This window comes from Epinephelus fuscoguttatus, linkage group LG2 (genome assembly GCF_011397635.1).
Source record: "Epinephelus fuscoguttatus linkage group LG2, E.fuscoguttatus.final_Chr_v1".
NCBI classification, from domain to species: Eukaryota; Metazoa; Chordata; class Actinopteri; order Perciformes; family Serranidae; genus Epinephelus; species Epinephelus fuscoguttatus.
In genome coordinates, this window is record NC_064753.1 from 13,299,064 (window position 1) to 13,319,255 (window position 20,192).

General features: G+C 40.8%; 1 protein-coding gene across 4 annotated transcripts; it reads right to left on the reverse strand.

Moving 5' to 3' along the window:
- Positions 1 to 640: 640 nt before the first annotated feature.
- On the reverse strand, positions 641 to 20,068 carry LOC125881622 (aminopeptidase N-like). 4 transcript variants are annotated; one of them, XM_049564841.1, is made up of 22 exons: positions 19,806 to 20,065; positions 19,150 to 19,293; positions 12,209 to 12,933; positions 11,914 to 12,056; positions 11,471 to 11,610; positions 11,119 to 11,245; positions 8,654 to 8,808; positions 8,045 to 8,158; positions 7,795 to 7,938; positions 6,828 to 6,893; positions 6,443 to 6,508; positions 6,147 to 6,322; positions 5,859 to 5,935; positions 5,578 to 5,711; positions 4,639 to 4,694; positions 4,404 to 4,551; positions 4,212 to 4,303; positions 3,933 to 4,043; positions 3,553 to 3,720; positions 1,534 to 1,674; positions 939 to 1,020; positions 641 to 836 (listed from the first exon to the last, which is right to left on the reverse strand). In XM_049564841.1, exons 3-22 carry the CDS (start codon positions 12,811 to 12,813, stop codon positions 684 to 686), a joined length of 2,898 nt encoding a protein of 965 aa, XP_049420798.1. In that variant the 5' UTR covers positions 12,814 to 12,933; positions 19,150 to 19,293; positions 19,806 to 20,065; the 3' UTR covers positions 641 to 683. The 4 variants fall into 4 exon arrangements, 3 of the variants coding, with proteins under 3 accessions (XP_049420798.1, XP_049420807.1, XP_049420788.1); XM_049564850.1 differs by lacking the exon at positions 19,150 to 19,293 and having other exon boundaries at positions 19,811 to 20,065; XM_049564831.1 differs by lacking the exon at positions 19,150 to 19,293.
- Between the last annotated feature and the right edge of the window lie 124 nt (positions 20,069 to 20,192).

Consider the following 20,192-nt stretch of genomic DNA (forward strand, 5'->3'; position numbering starts at 1 on the left):
ATTTATGATGTTATCAAGTTTTTAAAAAAGGACAAATAACAATAAGCCTAATACAAATCTAATCAGATTAATTTATCCAGTAAGATCACTTTTTACAAATATTTCAACCAGTGTTGAGAATGACGTATATCAAATAAGCTGCAGGCAATGTTAATTTATCATAGTTGTTAATAACATATAACACAGTCATTTTTAAATATGGCATTAAGTTAACATCCCGTCATGATTAGGGTCACTAAATACACTCACAGGTTTCAGCCACTTGTAAAATGAATGCCTATGAACTCTGAAGCTGCTCTGGTACTCTGCACATGGCTCACATACATCATAGTAAGCAGCAATACATAATGTGATGTATGGAGAAAAGAAAAAGACATAAAATGAATGCCTCTCTGAGATTAAAAATAAATGGTTTTCTCTCTGACAATCACAGACTAGGGGTGAAGGTTCAACTTCTTTATTACAGCTACATCACTGATATATGGTTATATAAGTGGTTCACTGATCATAATATGTCGTTTCTTTGTGCTGAATGACCAGTGAGGTATTGTTTGTGTCACTTGTCTTTACCACACCATTTGCTGATCATGATGATTATAGTGATTGTCATTCATTATGTATCCCTGACGGTACAAAGGAGAAAAAAAAAAAAAGAGAGCGTCTGACTTTGACTTTCTGTGTTCTCATGTGGACTCTTCAGTAAACCACCTCAGCACATGGGCTTTGTTCTCCGTCACCCATTTAATGTTGGCTGTTGTCTTCTCTATAGCCTGCTCCAGGGCCAAGGTGGCGGAGCCAAAACCAATGTGGAGGTTGTCTTCTTTGAATTTCCTCAGCTGAAGGGAGACGCAAAAAACAAAGACAGAAAAACTGAAACCTCTGAAAACCCTCAGGGAAGTGTGTATTTCAGTGTGGTTGCGGCTGTGCGGGCTGCATACCTCCTGCAACTCAAACTCTGTAGAGAATCTCTTTGTGATCCCGCCGATGAGGTTAGAGAAGGAAAATGATCCACTCCCATACCTAATAAAGAGAAGAAATATGCTGCTCACTTTAAAAGTGTAGTGATATAATGATGGTGATTAGCAGAGGGAAATTGTGTATATCCTGCTGTTGACCCCACTGAACATCTTTCTGGGAAAACAACAGATAAAAAAACCTATAAACGGAGAAGCCTGCAAATAAAGGCTGGTGCTGTTGGTGTGAAGGCTCAAAACAGTTTTTAGCACTTAATATAGTTATTCATGCTTCATTGTCAAAGACTTGACTATTTTCTAAGCTAACTCAAAAAAGGGAAGGCTCGAAGAAATGCTTGCACACTCAGCAAACTGGGTGAGTAAGTTTAGGATAAAAAGCACCATATGTGCAGCTGGAGAAGTTACATTTCTACCTAGAAATCCTCAGCATTTTTAACTTTTACACTCAACTGGCACCTGCTGTGGATTCTGTGTATCAAATATTCCCCTGACCTTAATTCATTCCTTCAGACTGCTGACTGTTTTTCCATCAAACCCTCCCTGAGGAGTGATCTCTTACAGCTGGAAAATCTGGCTCCATCTTGCTCTGACGAAGTTCCAGGCCAGCGGCATCCCCACAACATTTCCGGCGATGTACTGGATGGTAGAGAGGGCGTCTTGCCTGCGGACTTTACTTACGTCTAGGGTGTACTCCAGATACCTGGCTCAACATAAAAATATTCTTTCAGAGCAATCAAATCCAATACACATTAATACACTTACTTTAGAAGAATAATTACCATAAGATCGTTGAATATTTTAAACATCTGGAGCATGTAAAAAGGGTGGCACGGTTGTTACCTTACTTAGTGTTATGGTTGACTTTCCTGAAATAGTACAGTTAACTGAGTTGTAAAGGCATGTTCAGGCAGAATGCAAGGCAGATTTTTGACACTGTTTTAGCACAGCATTGTGAAAGTCAACAGAGAGACACCGGTGGCTGTGAAATGATGGAGGTTTGCTCTCAGTGGCACGAATTTAAGATTGGTCCTTACCACTAGAGAGTATTTTAACTGTTCTGAGATTAACTGACATCTGATACGTGGCCGGGCGGCATCAGTGTGAAATGCAGCCGGACATAACCAGTCTCATTGTTATGATATGCCGCTGGATGGAGTCAGGTTGAAACACTGCTGGTTACGACAGAAGGAGCTGGAAAGTCCTTATAGTGTGGGTGGGAGGGGTAGTAGATGGGTCCAACAAACCCTGACTCTCCCCTGATATTCTGGGGTTCACTTGCTGTATGAATGTAGAGCCAAACCATGACGTTTTTTGTTGGTAGCGTGTCCTGGAAACCATCAGCAGATGCAGAAGAATACCTAGCGCATGTGATGACTTGGGATGAGAATGTGCTGGTATGTTTCTAGCTATAGCTAGAGCTAACATCTGTAGTTACTGAAAATTCACGGCAAATAAACACTGCACTAACAGTCAAACAGCCAAATTAGTGTGACTAGCGCAAGGCAAAAATGTGCTAAAACCGAACTATTGAGACTATGTAACTTTTCAACAACCTAATGGCACATCTTATAAATATTGTGCTGTGACAGTCTTTCTTGTTCTGGTATGACCGTTAGCTTATGGTGGCTAACGTTATCCAGTGCTAGCAGGTAAATATTAGCCTCCTCTTAAACTGACATTTCTGATACCCTTTTTCAACCAACATTAGCGCATGCGTGAGGGTTTTTTTAAATGTGGGAAAACCTGTTAAAAATAGACACTAAACTCCTTTCCCATTGTCAGTAGACTGGAGCTGTGTGCACGGTTCTGTAGCAGACAAGTGTGTGTCTTTGTCTTTTCTAGTGAGTCAGGTACGACGTCACGGACAGGCTGTAAAACAGGAAATTATACAGTAGAAAGCAGAATGGAGCCCAGTGGAAAGTGGTTACACATTTTATTTATCTCTTACTTATTTGGCCTTTCTTTGGAAGTCAGTGCTGACTGAATTTCAAAAGATTTTTGAATGCTGCTCTGTTGGAGACGGATGGTATTTTCTCACAGCCTGTCATTGTGTGGCACCGGCAAAGAGGCTGTAATTGGCGTACCCACCTGGGTGTTGTTGTATTTCCATCACTGCTGATCGGAGCTGGAGCTGATAAATTCTGGTGACTTACTGCAGTCATTTGACCCAGGTGTGAATGCTGATTGTAACCATTTCTATTATTAAAAAAACCTCAGATGATTGCAGGTATTAGTGGGTTTTTTTGTGCAGCGGAAAGGGGGCTAAGTCAGTTTTCTGACTTTAACGCCTTGTTCAGACTGCCTGATATCTGGACACATAAATCCGATCTGATCACTTGCAAATAACAGCGCAGTCAGTCGGACTAAAGGTCTGATTTAAGAAACAAATCTGATTGGCCTGCAGTCTGAACGTAGCCTTTGACTCTATACATCATGTGTACATTTAATGTCTTTGAAAGTACAGGAAACAAGCAGTTGAAGGGAGAGACCTTGTACACTGGTGGTGTACGGATGTCTCATTCAAAAAAAAAAACTCCTTGAATGAAAATACTCCTACAAATCTGGCTGTCTTGCATACCTGTTCAAAAGCCAAGGTGCTTTGGCACAGGCCAACGCTGTCCTGAGCCTGGAAGCTTCAGATGCCAAAGTGGCATTCTTGAACATTCTCCAGGCAAAGTCCCACTCCTCCACACCACCATAGGCTATGGCATAGCAGTAAACTGTGCTTTTCAAGTTGGGATGGATCCTGGTCAACATCAAGGCAAACACACAGGAGATTGTAAAATGAATACCACAAAAGTCTCTCTCCTCACACACACACACACACACACACACACATGTTGTACAGATGTTTCAGTGGCTCTCTTGGGCGAATTAACACACTGCACTACAGTCAAATTTGTGTGAACATGAAATTTTAAACCACAAAAGAACTGACCCTGACTGCTGGATACTCACAGGTTGTGATGTGGATTTTCCATCCACTGTCTGTACCAGCTTTTGATCAGCTCCCTGCAACCCTCCACACCCGCACTGCAGGCTGTTCCAATGGCATTGATCTGATTATACCTGAGAAGAGAGATGGGAAACACAGCAACATCGGATGACAATGCCCAATATGCGTGAGACTTGTGGAAAAGGTAACAGTAGAAATTAAGTACTGCATTGAATTACGTCACCAAATAGTAAGTCAACTTTTTCTTTTAGAAATACATCTTCTGTTATATGAATTCTTACTGGTCAGTGTGTCCTGATGGTACTTTGGTCCAGTTAGCTGTAATTGTCTTGAAGTGCTCAAAAAGTGGTTGGACTTGTTTCTTGAGGTATGACTAAAATGAAAACATATCAGCAATAGTTGTTATGTGAGGCCATTTTACACTTTCCTGTTAGCATCAAAATGAGCAGTATCTATAGTAAAGCAGTATTAACCTGTAAAGCTCCATAAACCTCAGTGCGGTCAAACATGAGGATGTAGTAGTTGAGGTTTCTCAGAGCTGACTCCCAGGGGATGTACTCTCTTTCCTTGGACAGGTATTTGGTTGTTCTCAGGGCCAATGTAGTATTGATTATTTTGGCTCTGTACAAGGGGAACAGATTCTTCACATTCTTTGCAGACATACAATGTGTGAAAGATTCAGTACTTTGAATACTTAGTTTTCTTTACCTTGCTAGGTTGAATGCATCATCTATGATCTGTGCTCTGTTGATAATTGATAACGCCTGAAAGAAACAACATCACGTACATGTTCAAACTGCAGTTTCAGAAACATCATTTAATACTGGGATCCTGGAATTAAAATTTAAGACCAACTGAAAATGCAATATCAAAAATGAAATTTGCCAAAACCAGCACATTCCTGCATCAAAATGTATTTAGACTTGTCTGGCATATTACGATGTTCACACTAGCCCCATCCAGTATCAGCTTTGTGATTGGCCAAGTTAGAATGAGAAATAAAATCAAAGGGGATTAATTATGCACATTTACAGGTTTATACTTGCATGTTGGGTTTCTACCACGACATGTTTACATGCTTTAATGTTTAAACAACACTTTATTTCCACCAGATCCTGGGCAAGCCAATAGCAACTGTTTATGTAATATGGGGCAGGTTTGATAACTGACAGAGGAGTGTCACCAGTCTCTGCTCTGTCCACCCTAACACGCCAGGCTCACCAAACTGTGATCCAACTTTTCAAACCATGGCCTATTTCCCGCCTAAAACGTTTTCAGAAACACATTTTCTTGTACTGTCTAGCTGTGATTTGAGGAAGTTTGTGACCAGGCCGCCAATGGACAAAGCACCACCGCAACTTGCATGTTTTGCTCAGTGCCACATCACAACTTTCGCTGCTCTGATTGGTTGTAAGTCTCTCGAGTTGCGTCCAGAAGCTTTCTGGTCTGCGCCTGTTCATAACACCCCCTGGAAATCAAAAATGAGCTGCCAGGCTACAACAGGTCCCCTTTACTCTTGAACTTAAGCAAGTCTGCAACCCTCTTTATCTTGCCATTTTCTGTATTCATCTAAAAGTAGACGTACAGCACAAACAAAACTGTCACAGAATGGAATGAGAGATGTTGGTGAATGGGGATGTGACTCACCTGATGGTTGGTGTTGAGCAGGGAGAGGAGACGATCCCAGTTGCCAAGATCATAGTTCACCCTAAAGTACCCAGATACATCGATGTTGGCCAACACCCAGTCCTGTCCTGAAACTCTCATCAGATTGTGAGTGTCTGGTGAAAAATATGAAAGAAAGATGTACAGACTATTCAGTTAATGCCATGACCAGCTTTGGTTGACTCCACTCATCTGGTAGAAAATCTTTCCTTCCCTAGTATGCAGGTCTGATCTAGAGGAGAAGTGACTTAGTATGACCATACCTGTCCTTTGAAGGAGCCAGTACTGTTCCTGCTCCACACCTGTCTTCATCCATTTAATTGGGACAAACCATGTGTAACTGGACAGAAACATGGATAACGACAATGAGTCAAAATGTGGAAAATTCTGCTTTTCAGCCATGTTAGCTGTATGGCTTTAAGGATAGCAATGTGAGGCTGTAGGTCAGGCTTTCTGTCATCCTTTTGGATGTACTGCCATTAAATTTAGTCCATAACATTTGGCATCAAGGAATCTGATTTAATGTCTGAATGGATCTAACTGATTCCTACTTGAACTCAGAGGGCCTGTCCACTACAGATTCTGGATCCAACAGGAAGTGTTTCTGGGTGATACTTCCTGTACGGGTGTCAACAGTGACCACTGGGAAGCCCATCTGAAGAGTCCAGCGGTTCATGATGTTGTGGACGGTATGAGGAATATGAATACCTGGTGTGTTTTCAACTGCCTAACAACAAAGAGAAAGTCACAGAAAATTAAGAAGAAACACACACACATACAAAGACCATTGCCAGGTAACATCATGCACAACACGTTTGCAACTGTTAAGCCTTTTGACTGTACCAACCTGCTGGAGATGGTCCCACAAGTCTGTATACACTGTGTTGCCAAAGGCAAAAGTATTCAGATAAGACTGAAAAGAAAAACCAGTTATGAACAGCAGATCAGGCATCAGCAAGATTACTGTTAAAAAGTTGCGTTAGGCTGCATGTTTAAAAACACATTGTGCTGTAAGAGTCCAACCACAGTACACAGGAAGTGATAAATCATCAATTTCAAGCAAGTAATCCTTAGTCAGAACATGAATACAGTGAGATTCATCATACCCAAAGACTCTGTCACTAGTGCGCACACACACGCACACACGCACGCACACACACACACACACACACACACACACACACACACACACACACTGACAGTAAGTAATGGGGCTGACAGTGAATACTCACACTGAGTCCTTTGGCAAACACAGGCTCAGTGAGAAACTCTGACAGCATCCTGAGCACTGCGGCTCCCTGACAAGAACAAACACAGAAACCACAGCAAAGGAGTTTGTGTTCAATTTAATATATTTGAGCAAGGTGGTTGTCTGACAGGGCAACATTGCTCCTGATTCAGGAAATGACAAGATTCAGGACTGGATGAATGTGAAATAGACTCAAAAGTGAGAGTCATTCTGAATATAATATAATTATTTGGGGTATTTGTGCTACATGCATTTTCCAGGGACTTAGAAAAGGGGAATAAGATAAAACTAAAACTTAATGATAAAAAAATAATAAAAATTTGATAATAAAAAATAGAAAATCAGCATGAAATGATACCAATGTAATAAGATATTTTTGAGTATTTTTTAAATCAAGTAGTTAATAAAAATTAAGTGTTTGAGAGGGAAAAATTCAAATAAATACAACTGTACAAAGTGATACAGGGTTGATGTTTTATTTTTTTTATTTTTTTTGTAGGCCATCCCAGAAGTTAACATCGCCCTGGTTCCCTTGTCAAAAAAGTCCGTGGGATTTTTCCATTGGATTTTGGATTATTACAGACAATAAGCTCTGTGGCAAACAAAAGTTTATGATATTTACACATTTTGTCCAGCAACACAATCTTCACCAAACATCGCTTTTATGACTTTTTGATGCATAAATGTAATTGCCAAAAACTACAAAGCTGATGTTGGGTGGGTATTTACTGATGAATTTTGTATTGTGGCACAAAATGTTAATCTCTTAAACTTGATGATAACAGACCTATTTTCCTAGGCATCTGACCAAAAACGCATTAAAAAACCCCATTAACTTCTCGACGAGGGAACTGAGAATGCGAAAAATGCAAATTAATTTCCCAGTTGTAGGACTCATTCATTCACCACTCTATCAGATTACTGTGTAAAACATTGGCAGAGAAGCAGACCTTGCTGTAGGAGATGGTGTTAAACATCTCACTGATCTGAGCAGGAGTGTTGACCTCCTCTTCTCGACGGGACAGTGGGTGAGAGGTGGCCAGGGCATCCACAGCAAACACTTTGTGCACATCAGACAGTACGATCTCGTCTTTCTGCAGCCAAGCAGAGAGATAAGTTAGGACAGGCTTTCTGACCCACAGACACCATTGATCTGTGAAATGTAATTGGGCCCTCTGTCTTTTCAAGCATGGCTCTTACCATGCTCCAGGTGGGCTCAGCATGGTCAGCTCCAAGGTACTCAACATATGACGCAAAGCCCTCGTTCAACCACAGGTCATTCCACCATTTCAGAGTCACCAGGTTGCCAAACCACTAAGAAAACACAACATAAAGAGTAAAGAGATAAAGAGATTGTCACAGTCACACCTCAGTTATTCTCAGCACATTCTCAAGGAAGGAAAATTCCCACGAAAACTGATGCTGTCTGACAGTGTATTAAGATTTTGGCCAACATTACCACTAAAGTTCCACTACAAGAAATATAAAAAGCTCAGTAAGCAGGGGCTTACCAACAACAGAATTTGACATCACTTAAGATGTCTAACTATGAATACTTCTGAAAGGGAGCAGGGTTAATTTGTCCCCAGGAGATGATCCGTCATCCGCCTTTGCAAAGGGGGGTTGAGTACTCTGGCTAAATGTATGTTTACAACATTACTGTGTTCTGCACAAGAGAAGAACTGAGATTGCACCAAATTAATGTCCTGATCATTAACTCCCATTAACTTATTACATGATCTTTCCCCCTTATTACCACAGCTGGAACAGATATGATGATAGCAATTTGAGAGAAATATTATGGTCTACCATGTGTGCCAATTCATGGGAGATGACAGTTGTAATTCTCTCTTTGTTTCCAGTGGAAGACATGATGGGGTCATAGAGCAGGGCAGTCTCTCTGTATGTGACCAGACCCCAGTTCTCCATTGCTCCGGCATGGAAGTCAGGCAGAGCTATCTGATCTGGGGAGGACAAAGACACCAGAAAATTATCAGAAATCAGAACTAGAAAGGGCCCACGACAAGACATTTGAAAAAACTGGTGTATTTAGCATGTATGTGATTCACTGATAAGATTTTAATAATATATGTGTTTAATTGTTTACCATCCACATGTTGTATGTGACACAAGTTTAAAATGGAAAAAAGTGAGGTTAACATACTCTTGAACTGATAAATTTACCCTTGGGATCTATTGAAAGCATTGAGTCATCATTGAATGTTTACTGATGACCAAAATTTTTAAATGAAGCTTGGCACAGCAGGGACAATGGAGCAGGTTTGGGGAAAACATTTGTGTTTTGATGTCTGGTTTTTGCTTTTTAGTCATGCTAGCCTCATGGCTGTAGGGATCTGCAATATCTGAATATCTGTCTGTCAGTCAGTTGGTTGATCGGTCGGTCCACCACTTTGGTCCAAAGTGAAATATCTTAACAACTATTCAAGGGATTGTCATGGAATTTTGTACAGACATTCATGGTCTACAGACGATGAATCTGAATAACTTTGGTGATCCCCAGACTTTTCTTTACTGCCACCATGAGGCCTACATTTGTTACTATGAGTGAAATGTCTCAACTATTGGATGGATTGTCTTTATCAGGTTAAATTTTTACTTTGGTTTATGACCTATATATATACATATATATACCTATAAAACCTAATGACAGTTCAATCAGACTCAGCTGTACGTTGTGTTTACTGGTAATAAGCAAATGTTAGCATGCGAGCACGCTAAACTAAGATGGTGAACATGAAATATTATGTCATTGTGAGCATGTTATTAAAGGGCCAGTGTGTAATATTTGGCATGGTTTATTGTCAATCTGAATCTGAATCTGAATATTCTACCCATTAATATGTTTATACAAGTGTATAATCGCTATAAAATAAAATTGGTTTGGTTTTCGTAGCCTTATAATTATGCTTTTATATATATATATATATCAAGGGCCTTGCTTTAGAGAGGTCGCCATCTTGTGCCGCCATGTATGTAAGGCAGACCGAGCGGACAATCCAGCCAGCCAGAGAACGCGTTTTGCGTGTATAAATGAACCAACGAAGACAGCGGAAGGAAGGAAGAAGGAGGAAGAAACAGCAGAGTGTTAGTAGTTCGTCGATAGAGAGTAGTGAAAAGATTTTTTATTTATAAAGTTTGCGAATGGACCACACTTACCACGCAACAGGAGAGAATGAACCCGAACCGTCATCTGCGAGGAAAAGAAGATGCAACTTCACTCCTTGTGATGCACTCTCTGCGGCACTTTTCCTCCTGATGATATATCTCCCCAACGATGGTAGCAGTAGCACCGAATCCCATTCTGTGCATTCAGCCTCTCTTCTCACCCGCTCAGCATCAAACACATGGAGTTCCTCATCTGTATGCTCCGGCTCAAACAGGTATGGCTCTGGGTCTGTGTCCGCTACAAGAAACTCTTCAAAATCGCGTTCAAAGTGGTCCATTGCAGCAAATATAGTCCGGAGATATTGCTAGGCTAAATAAAGAGCTGAGCTCTGTTTACCGGCTACGCTGTCAGTCAGTGTGCGGGCTGGAGATTGAGCAGAGAGGGGAGGGGGGTCCCCACTCGGTATGGTAAACGAGTATGTGTGTGTAAAGTTATGAAGTGTGTGTGCGTTACGCCAGAAGAGTCAGAGTTTGGGACGGAGTCTTTTACCTCCTGGAGTGTTACTGGAGTTTTTGGAGTGCTCAAATAAACTGGCCTTTTTCCCGAACGCTCCTCTGGTCTCCTCGTGAGGGATTCATTACAATATCGTAACATTAGATTTCTAAATAAACATTCACCTCATCGCTAGATAGACCTACTCCTGAAAAAGTCGTGTGCAAGGCTTTTTGTCCCTATGAGGCCACCGTCATTTATCCGATGGGAGGGGTGAGCGAGTGAGCCCTGCAATCTAGAATTTGACCACTGATGTCACTGTTTTCAACCCATTTTACACACTGGCCCTTTAAAATTTATCTCAAAGCACTGCTATGCATACATAGCCTAAAGCCTCACAGAGCTGCTAGCATGTCTCTACACTTCAGTCTCAATGATTCATCATGATTGGTTCTTTGTAATGTAGTTGATCTTAAAAGTGACATGTGTTACTGGAAGTCATTTTGAATACAGGATAAAACATCCAACAGCAAAGCTTACACATAATGCACAAAATGTTTCTTTTTCCAATTGAATTGAAGACTGAATGCCGAGCTATGTGAGATAAAGGAAATGAGATTAATATTTCTATCATCACAGGAAAATGTTGACCCACCTGACTTGGAAAGTGGATATGTGGCATTGTAGTAATGCTCATAGAACTGAAGGATTGGCCCTGTAATGTTGAGAGCATAGTCGCCCTGCTTGTTGTCTATGGCTTTTCTTCGAGCCCAGATTCGAATCTGCAAAGAATTCAATAGCTTTATTTAAAAACAAAATACTAACGATAATTTTAAAAATTGTCCTACAATTTTTTTCATCCTGGGGTCACATGAATATCCAGATGGTGTGACCTCTGACCCTTGTCATCATTAACACTGGTTGTTTGTACTGCTTTTGGTCTATGATCAAAATTAATGTGTATGCTGACTACACTGGTAATGTAAACAGGGAACCAAAAGTCTTACCAACAAATTGCTGTTAAGGGTTGATTGAATGTCAACAAAGTCACTGACAATAAACGCCAGCAGATATGTGGACATTCTCTCTGTGGGCTCAAATGTAGTCACTCTGACAGGCACGCTGTCAATGACAGAATCCTCAATGCCTGTTCAGGGAGAGAACAAGTTAGACTGACACAACATGTAGTTGCTGATTTTCCCATTACTTGCCCAAGTTGTTAATTATTGACAATCATACTGTCTTACACATGACACATGATAATCCTGTTTAAATAACAAGTCAGATATCTTGTACTAACCACCATTTGTGTTACATTGCAATTACTTAAAAATTTTCACTTCCAATATGTTTTGTGTTCCTATTTGATTCTACCATTTGCTTTTGTACTGACCCAGTTTGCACAGAGAATTAGGATGTAAAAATATGAACTTGTGTTTCTAAAACGAACCCGTTTCCCTGCCGTTGGACAGAGCCACAGTGTCTCGGTCGTGGATGATGGTGACGTTGAAGACGGCTTTCATTGCTGGCTCGTCAAAGCAAGGAAAGGATTTCCTGGCATATGTTGCTTGCATCTGTGAGGTAGCGACGACTCTGCAAAATGTTCCAATTAAACATTGACACAAAGTAGATGTCAATCAAGCCAAATACTCCAAAGTCCCACCAAGAGGAACATTGGAACTATAAAAATACAGTCAAGAGCACAGTGATGGTGCACCATTTTGCAGTGCTGCATCATTGCTTACTTCTTTACACCATCCTCAGTGTATTCACTCCTGTAGAAGCCCTCCAGATCATCTGCCAGCTCCCCCCGAAATTTAGTGTTAAGTACATATGATGTTCCAACAGTCAGTCTGCTGCGTAGCTGAAGAACCAGATACTCTGTCCGCACAACAAGCCAAGACCTTTGTATTGTGGGCGCAGTGGCTTCACCCAGGCCACTCAGCTTAGCATGGTGCCCCTGGAAGGTGGTGAAGTTCAGCTTGTTGGAGTGGATGATGATGAGGTCTGTTTCCTTCACACATCTGAAGATCACAGTTGACTGTCCAGAGAAGATGTAGAGGCCATCTGCATTGGGCTTCAGCCGGGGCCACAGGGTGACATTATAGGAGACAGGAACAAGAGAGTCTGGAAGTCTGTAGTGGTCCCAGGGCTCCTTAGGAGTAAAGGGAGTGGTGAAGGGTGTTGGCAAGCTGGTGCTCTCTGTTGCTCCATCTCCAGGCTTGCCTCGATTCTTGGCCCTTTCCTTGTCATAGGCGATGGACAGAGCTATAATCGTAGCCAGAGCGCAGGCCGCCAGCACAAGCAATCCGAGGCCCACGTTTTTACTGACATAGTAGACTTTCCCCATGTCCGAATCAGGAGTTCAGAGATGACCTCTCAGTCTGTGTTTGTCCAGCACAGCCGTTCTCTTCCCTCCTCAGTTAATGGTTGAGATATTAACATGGCAAAAAAGACATTTTCAGAACACCTAAGAAGAAATGGAAAAATGCGAAGACCTTGGTCATCTAGTCTGCAACTTGGTTCCTAGATTTGCAGATGTGAAGTAATAGTGCACAGTGTCAATTAATGTCACAAATTACATTTCAGTCATTCACTTTCAGTAGTTACCATCAATACACATCACAAGCATCCTCCACTGGTCTTCCAAGATGTTTTACGTAGTGTGCCACCAGAATATCGACATGCAGAACTGATATGATATCATGCATTGCAGTCTTTCATGCAAGGAAGCATATGGAAAGGTTTCCTCTGATCAGTGTTGGAAAGCAAGGTACCAGTTGTTACCACTTGTTTCAGTATGGGAAGCGCTGATGACTGATGGAGGAATACACTGACTGCTTTGGATGGAAAATTACCAGATTGTTATGCTTTTAATTTTGCAAACAAACAAATTAAACAGTCTCTTCTTCAAATTTGTATGTGGCTGATGAATAATACTTATTATATTATCAGGTGCCCAAGTGGTTAGAGCACGCCTTCCATGCACAAATGCACTTTGCCGCTGTGGGTTCAATGCCAGCCTGCAGCGATTTGCTGCATGTCATCCCCTGTCAAGCTTCAGTCTATCCCAGGGGCGAAAATCCCATTTCACAGTTGGGGGGTGGTAAACTGGTAAACTGGTTTATAAACAGTGTTCTGTGAGATCTGCCGATGTGCGTAATGACCGCTCCTCATCAGTTAGACTGCACGTCTTTCATGTTTGTCTCACTGACAGGTGGAGCCTACAGACAGGTACCCATTAGCTACGAGCCGCTCCGTCACTGACTGCTCTTTTCCTGTCCTCTCCCTCTTCTTTCTCTCCTGTCCTCTCTGACTATCACTAAACTCTGGCTTTTGAACGATGCAGGAGAAATGTTGCAGACAGCTTATATTATCAGCCTGGGCCTGGGGCTTGTTGTAACAGTAAATGGGATGTGTTGTAACTTGTGTCAGTTAAACTGTGTCTGTGTGAGTGAACATCTTACCCTGCGATGCACGATGTGGGCAGCGGGTCCAGCCACTCGTTGCTACTGCTGCCAAGTAGCCCCGCCCATTGGAAAAAGTGTGGGATATACCACTACTAGGAATGGGAGGGGGGGGACTAAATCTTTTAAGATTTAAATAGCACATTATTGTGTGATTATAATGAGCACCGCTTACATTGTACTTTCAGTAAATACTACTGCATTGTTCAAAAATTATTAATTGTGTCTCAAATTATTCTAGGGGGGGACAGCTTTACTGAAGGGGGAGTCATGTCCCCCCGCCCCCCCCCCCAGGATTTCCGCCACTGCACTCATCTCTAATATGAGTTTTTGCATTGAAGTTATACATCAGACATGTACCCAGTGGCTGGTTTATTTGGAAGAAAGAGTAGGATTTTCATATGTGCTAATGCTATGAATATAATAACCAGAATGAGTGCGTCAGTGCTCTTAACTATCATTGCTTCTAGCTGCCCTTAATCACTGGAGCATGTGCAGCTAGCCGGAGCTGACAGATGTTTATCAAAGGTGGCATTAAGTATTATGACATAGAGATTTCAATGTTTTGTTCAATGACATTGAAAATATGTCAATCAATACCCCCACTTGTAAATTTTTAAGCTTTTAGGTGTCATAAAACAGACGATTGCTAACAAGTGGCTAAATGAGGATACAAAGCATCAGGACATCGAACCTGGCTTTACAGTCTCATTGCTATAGGAATAATAAGTCCTGCTGCGGTGGTGTAGTTAATTTATTACTGCCTAACATTAGCTTGTTACTGAGGATTGCTTTTATGCTTCAAAAATCATAAAAGTGGTGTTTATTTGTGAGGATTTCCTTGCTGAAAAAAACATGTAAGCATCATAAAGTATTGCCACAGAGACTGTTTTTTGCAATAATCCAAAATCCAATGGCAATCCAATCCAATGCAACTTTTTGCTTACGACCATGATGTGTGCATATCCTTGTAATCTGTAAATGGGAAACCATTTATTGATTTCTTCTCCTTTTTATTATTGGTCAGTCTGTACTACATGTATATCTAATACTATATTTCCTAGTATTTTCCATTTCATTTTGTTGTCTGGGCTGCAGATGTTAGCATTGTTGCCTCACAGCAACACGGCTCCAGTTTTGAACCCACTGGCCAGCTTGAGCCCTTCTGTGTGGAGTTTGCATCTTCTGCATGTTAACATGGGTTTTACCTGGGTTCTCTGGCAGTCCAAAGACATGCAAGTTGGGTTATCTGGTTACTGTAAATTGCCTATTGATGTGAATGGTTAGGGTTAGGGTTAGGGTTATAATGGTTAGGTTAGGGGTTTGTCTCTATATGTCGGCAATAGTGTGGCAACCTGCCCAGGGTGTGCCCAAACTCTCACCCAGTGTACGCTGGGATTGGCTCAAGCCACCCAACAAGCGGTTACAGAAAATGAATGGATAGATTTTGTTGTCAACTCTTCTGTGTGTGACATTTATTTTTAATAAAACAAAAACCAACAGGGTGGATAAGAGTCATGACAATATCAGGATTATTTTAGAACAAAGACTATCCAGGAGAAAACAGACCATATTAACTCACTTCTGTGCAGCCTAGTACAATTTGATTAGGACAAAGATCACAGCGTGCTGTGACTCTGGTTAATTGTCTTATCATTTAACATTTACAACTGCTATCTGTCCCTGATGCTCTTTGATATTCTCAACAATCTGACGTTATTATACACTCACTCATGCTACAGATCCATAAAAGCTCATTGTGATAACTCTGTCAAGAAAAAACAGGCAGTAAAAATGTCATGGTAACCTGATGGCTTCAGAGCAGCTGACACTTACAAATAAAATTCAACCACCAAAGTATTTAAACTTAACAAAACCTTAGCAAAAGATAATTGCACCAAAGTTTACCAGTGAGGTAAATCATCCTGGCATTATAGGGAAGGACAGCAGTTTCCTTAAGCTCCTCTGTGTATCAGAATCATTTGACATTATCAGTAACAGCACAGGGAGTAGTGTGGTAATATCTGTCTGTACAGAGTGTGACATATAGTACTTGATAGAAGAAAACAGACTCAAATCAAACTTTGTTCCTTTTATCATGTGAAGGACAAAATCCTGACTGCGCAGTTTTTGTCCTAGTTTAACATCCCTGCTTTCTTTCCTATCTGACAGCATGTGCAGATGTTTCCTGTACAACGTCATCATGTAATCATTGTACCGCACATGTGGAAGCACATGACAAACACACAGAAATGTCAGTAACCCCACCAGTATTTTAATTATTACACAGGTCTTTCCATCACATACATTCTTGAGATTAATTATACCCCAACTAATGGTTAATGTACAACCCATGTTGTGTTGTAATAGTAATCTATAACAGTTAGCGTTTGATAGACTACTACTAGCTACACTCCCCAAGAATCTCGTATGTAGGCATCTGTTTATTAGGCTTTATTTGCATACAGATACTATTCCATTGGGTTATTATGTTGGTAACAGACATTCCTTGTGATAAAGGTACAAAGCTTTTCATGAATTAAAGATTTTGATTATGGAAATTTGAATCTCTGTCTTAATATTTCCGCTTATTACCTTCTGTATATCAGGCAGCAATAAATGAGATAATGATATTACAAAATCTGGCAACACTTTATCAGGGTTATCTACCATTTTATTAACAAAGATAAGAAGGCTGAAAAGATCAACGAGTCCTTCAGACATCAAAAGAGAAAATAAAGATCTCAACACCCAACAGGTACAGAGCATCTGGAAACTCTCTACAGATCACAACTACACAAATGTAGACATTCTAGGATCTCACTATAATATGAAACATGCCCTTAGCCACCTATGTTCCTACCATGTAGTGTCTAAAAAGATATAAGACCTACAGTACAAAGGTAGAGAGCTGTTACTACAGAAGCAGTGAAGTTAAGGAAAAGGGGTTCGAAGAGACAGCTCACCCAAACATCAGAAATACATATTTCCTAGAGATTTAATCCAATTGAATAAAATATTTTTTCTGTACAATCTAAAGACCTTTGACATGAATAGTTATTAAAGGCTTGAGTTATTGTTCAACCCTGTGACTATGATGAGGTGTCAAATCTCCATGTTTTGCCTGGGAACAGGAAGTGGTTTGTAACCTGCCTTCAGATGGTACAATCTGCCTCAAACTTCACGTTTGTTAAGAGTCCCACCCTGAACACATCTACGTGCCAAAATGTTGTGATAGTTATAGTGCTACCTAATTGAAACAGAAAATTATACGTTTTATGCTTTGATTTACTTCTCCTAGCAGGTTGACCAGATCCACCTCACGACCTTAATGATGCTTTCAATGAACGTTGTGAGTTTTTGTTGAAAGGCGTTGTCCTGCCGTGGCGGCCATTTTGAACATTTCGCCAAAAAACATGAAGTTGTAACTTGAGCATACATTGTCCAATCTGCGGAAAATTTCTCATGTATGATAAGAGTCCCAGGTTCATGCTATCTGTGTGCCAAAATGAAGTTGTAGACCTAGCAACACCTTCTGACTACAGGAAATGTTTTCTACTATGACATACTCCTCCCACAGGAGTGACCAGATCCACCAAAGATTTGGTCAGCATAGTTGCAAGACCTTGATGATGCTCAGTTGTGAAGATTGTGAGTTAACATTGAACAACGTTGCCATGGCGATGCCTAATGCACCACGAAACAGGAAGTTGTGGTTACTTAAGTGTACTTTTCCAGTCTTCCCCAAATATCACTTGTTTTATAAGGCTCCAGGGCCTGAAGACATCAACATGCTGATGACGTGTCATAGTGACTGCGCCACTACTGACAACAGGAAGTAATACCTTGTTAAACAGTTATTATTTGATTTACATGAAATTTACATGGTGTGGAATACAACTGACTTACAGCAACATGACATATAATTTGTGTGTTCTCCAGTGCCACATAGTGAACACAGAATGTTGGACAAAATGTGAAATAGGTCATTCCAGCGCCCACACTCTATGAGGGGTATGCCATCTCACTGCTGCATGCAGTGTTTGAGTTTCACGGAAATGAACTAGTTTATGTGTTTTGGCTTTGTTTTCAGCTCTCTTTTGCAGTTGCTGCAAAAGCAGTTTGCACAGAAATGACACATTTCTGTGACACATTTTATACAGTAAACAACAGGTGTCAAAAAGTTAGATTAAGGCCTTCTCCCTCAATTTTGGCCAAAGCTGTAGATAATTACTGCAATTTGTAGTCACAGTCACCTTGTCTGTTCTGATAAATAATAGGAAAGTTCAACATTTAAAAAACATTTCTTAATAACAGGTAAGGTTGGGCTTGTCATGACATGTTTGACTATATGTGTACTGATAATATATTGTATACATATATATACATACATACATATCTATATATATATATATATATATATATATAGATACACAATATTAAATCTCAATGTAACAGACCAGAAGGATTTTGATGCAGGTGCGGTCGGTGCTGTAAGTAAAAAATGATGTTATTGTTCGTCAGTGAAGATGGTAAACAAGGGTCAAGAAAGAAGTAGAGTAAATGAATCACGTCTGTTAGATAAATGCTTCTAATGTCACAAATATCCCTTTAGGCCAAGTTAATAAGCAATATAAGCCAAACAAATCACAAGCACGTTCCCTCCCTGCAAGTAGAGAGTAGGATAATCTTGTGAGTGGGAATGTTTATCTTGGGCACGTAAAATCACATTTTTTCATGGAGTAAAAAATGACAACAAAAGAACCATGTGACCACCTCTGCTTTGTGGTGTGATTTTAAACACACTCTCCCTGCAAGTATTCTGTATTCTTATTGGTCAAAACCTGTGCGAGGATATGAGTAGAAATTGTGTGCTCCTCGCGATAAGCCCTGTGCTTATGCATGACACCCATACATCAAAATAGGAGTAGTTAGTATTGGTAGAAGTATTCTGCGGTTTGCACAGGACTGTGAATCACTGGTGATATCTGGGAAGAACTAAAACTGGGGCCCTGCCTTATTTCTGTAAATCTTCATTTGACTAAAAAGGGGAATTACATCACCAGGGTGACACACTCACTTCTCTCACACTTTGCCCTTTGGGATTAGTTAGGGATCAATAGTTCATCTTATCTCAAGAATGTGAAGGTAAAATACCTTTTACTACCTATACACACTTTTGCATCATCATTCTACCTGCACGTGAACCTGTGACTTACATCAGCTCTGTGTTGCCTCAGTTCCCCACTGTACAGATAAGTTTCAGCCAGCTGTGGGAGTTGCAGAGTTTACCTCCAGTACAGTCCACAGTGGATGTTGACAACCGTTTAATCCAAAGCAGAGCCAAGAAGTCCAACTGGGACCTTAAATATACAGACTTTTCTCAGAACTGCATTGCACAAGCGCTACTGATGGTTTGCATGCCACTAAAATAGTGGTTATTAGCCTTGATCTTTTGTTTGACCTGGAAGTAGTGAATCCATAGAGGAATAAGGGAGAAAGAGAAGCAACAAAGGCTTAACTGGCTGCTTTGTAGTGACATCAGAAGTCAATCATCTTTTTTCTTTTTATCACTGATGTCCATACACAGCATTTCGTGGTAAATATATTCTATCTATGCTGCATTCACACACCATTTGCAAATAATCAGGGAGCACTCTCTCTGCTGCAGATCAATTCTAAGAAACCTTCTTCACTGTTAAAGAAGCCGCACAACATTGGACCAGATGCCAAAGGCTGTAAAGCTAATACACAGACAGGCTATCACTGAACCTTTGCTGTGAAGGAAAACACAACTTGCAAACAAAAGAGGTAACTTGGCATGCAGCACATTGGATAAATTAACATGTCAAACATGGTGAAAAACAGCACATACCAAACCTTGTGTAGCTGGAAGTCCACCACGAGCTCTGATTTAAGTCTGCATGAGACACAGAAGTTGAGCTGGAATGAACCCGGCTGATGTGAAACACTCAACAGTCTGCATCTGTGAGGGCGGAGGTGGGAAGTTGAGAGAGCTAACACAAGTTTTCCTGGGGATGTAGGGAGGGAACGACTCCCTCAATTCCACCCCCCAAAAAAATCCCTAAATTAGTGGGAAGGGGGGGCTGAAAGAATGCGGCTGTATCAACAATACTGCAAACTCATTGTGGTTGAGCTGAAAGAACTCGGTGCGTATAATTCTCAGAGGTACAGAGTGTTCTGACTGGTATGGTGTAAGCTTCACGTGATGCTGGTTGACCACAGCCACAGTTTACCTGCT

What these genes read in the sequence shown, in the direction of transcription:
- LOC125881622 (XM_049564850.1), bottom strand. Translation starts at nt 12,813, where the DNA reads ATGGGGAAAGTCTACTATGTCAGTAAAAACGTGGGCCTCGGATTGCTT. An exon ending in CCCTTAACAGCAATTTGTTG is followed by an intron (nt 11,246 to 11,470) that starts GTAAGACTTTTG and finishes AATTCTTTGCAG; the next exon opens with ATTCGAATCTGGGCTCGAAG. An exon ending in GATGCATTCAACCTAGCAAG is followed by an intron (nt 4,552 to 4,638) that starts GTAAAGAAAACT and finishes CCCCTTGTACAG; the next exon opens with AGCCAAAATAATCAATACTA.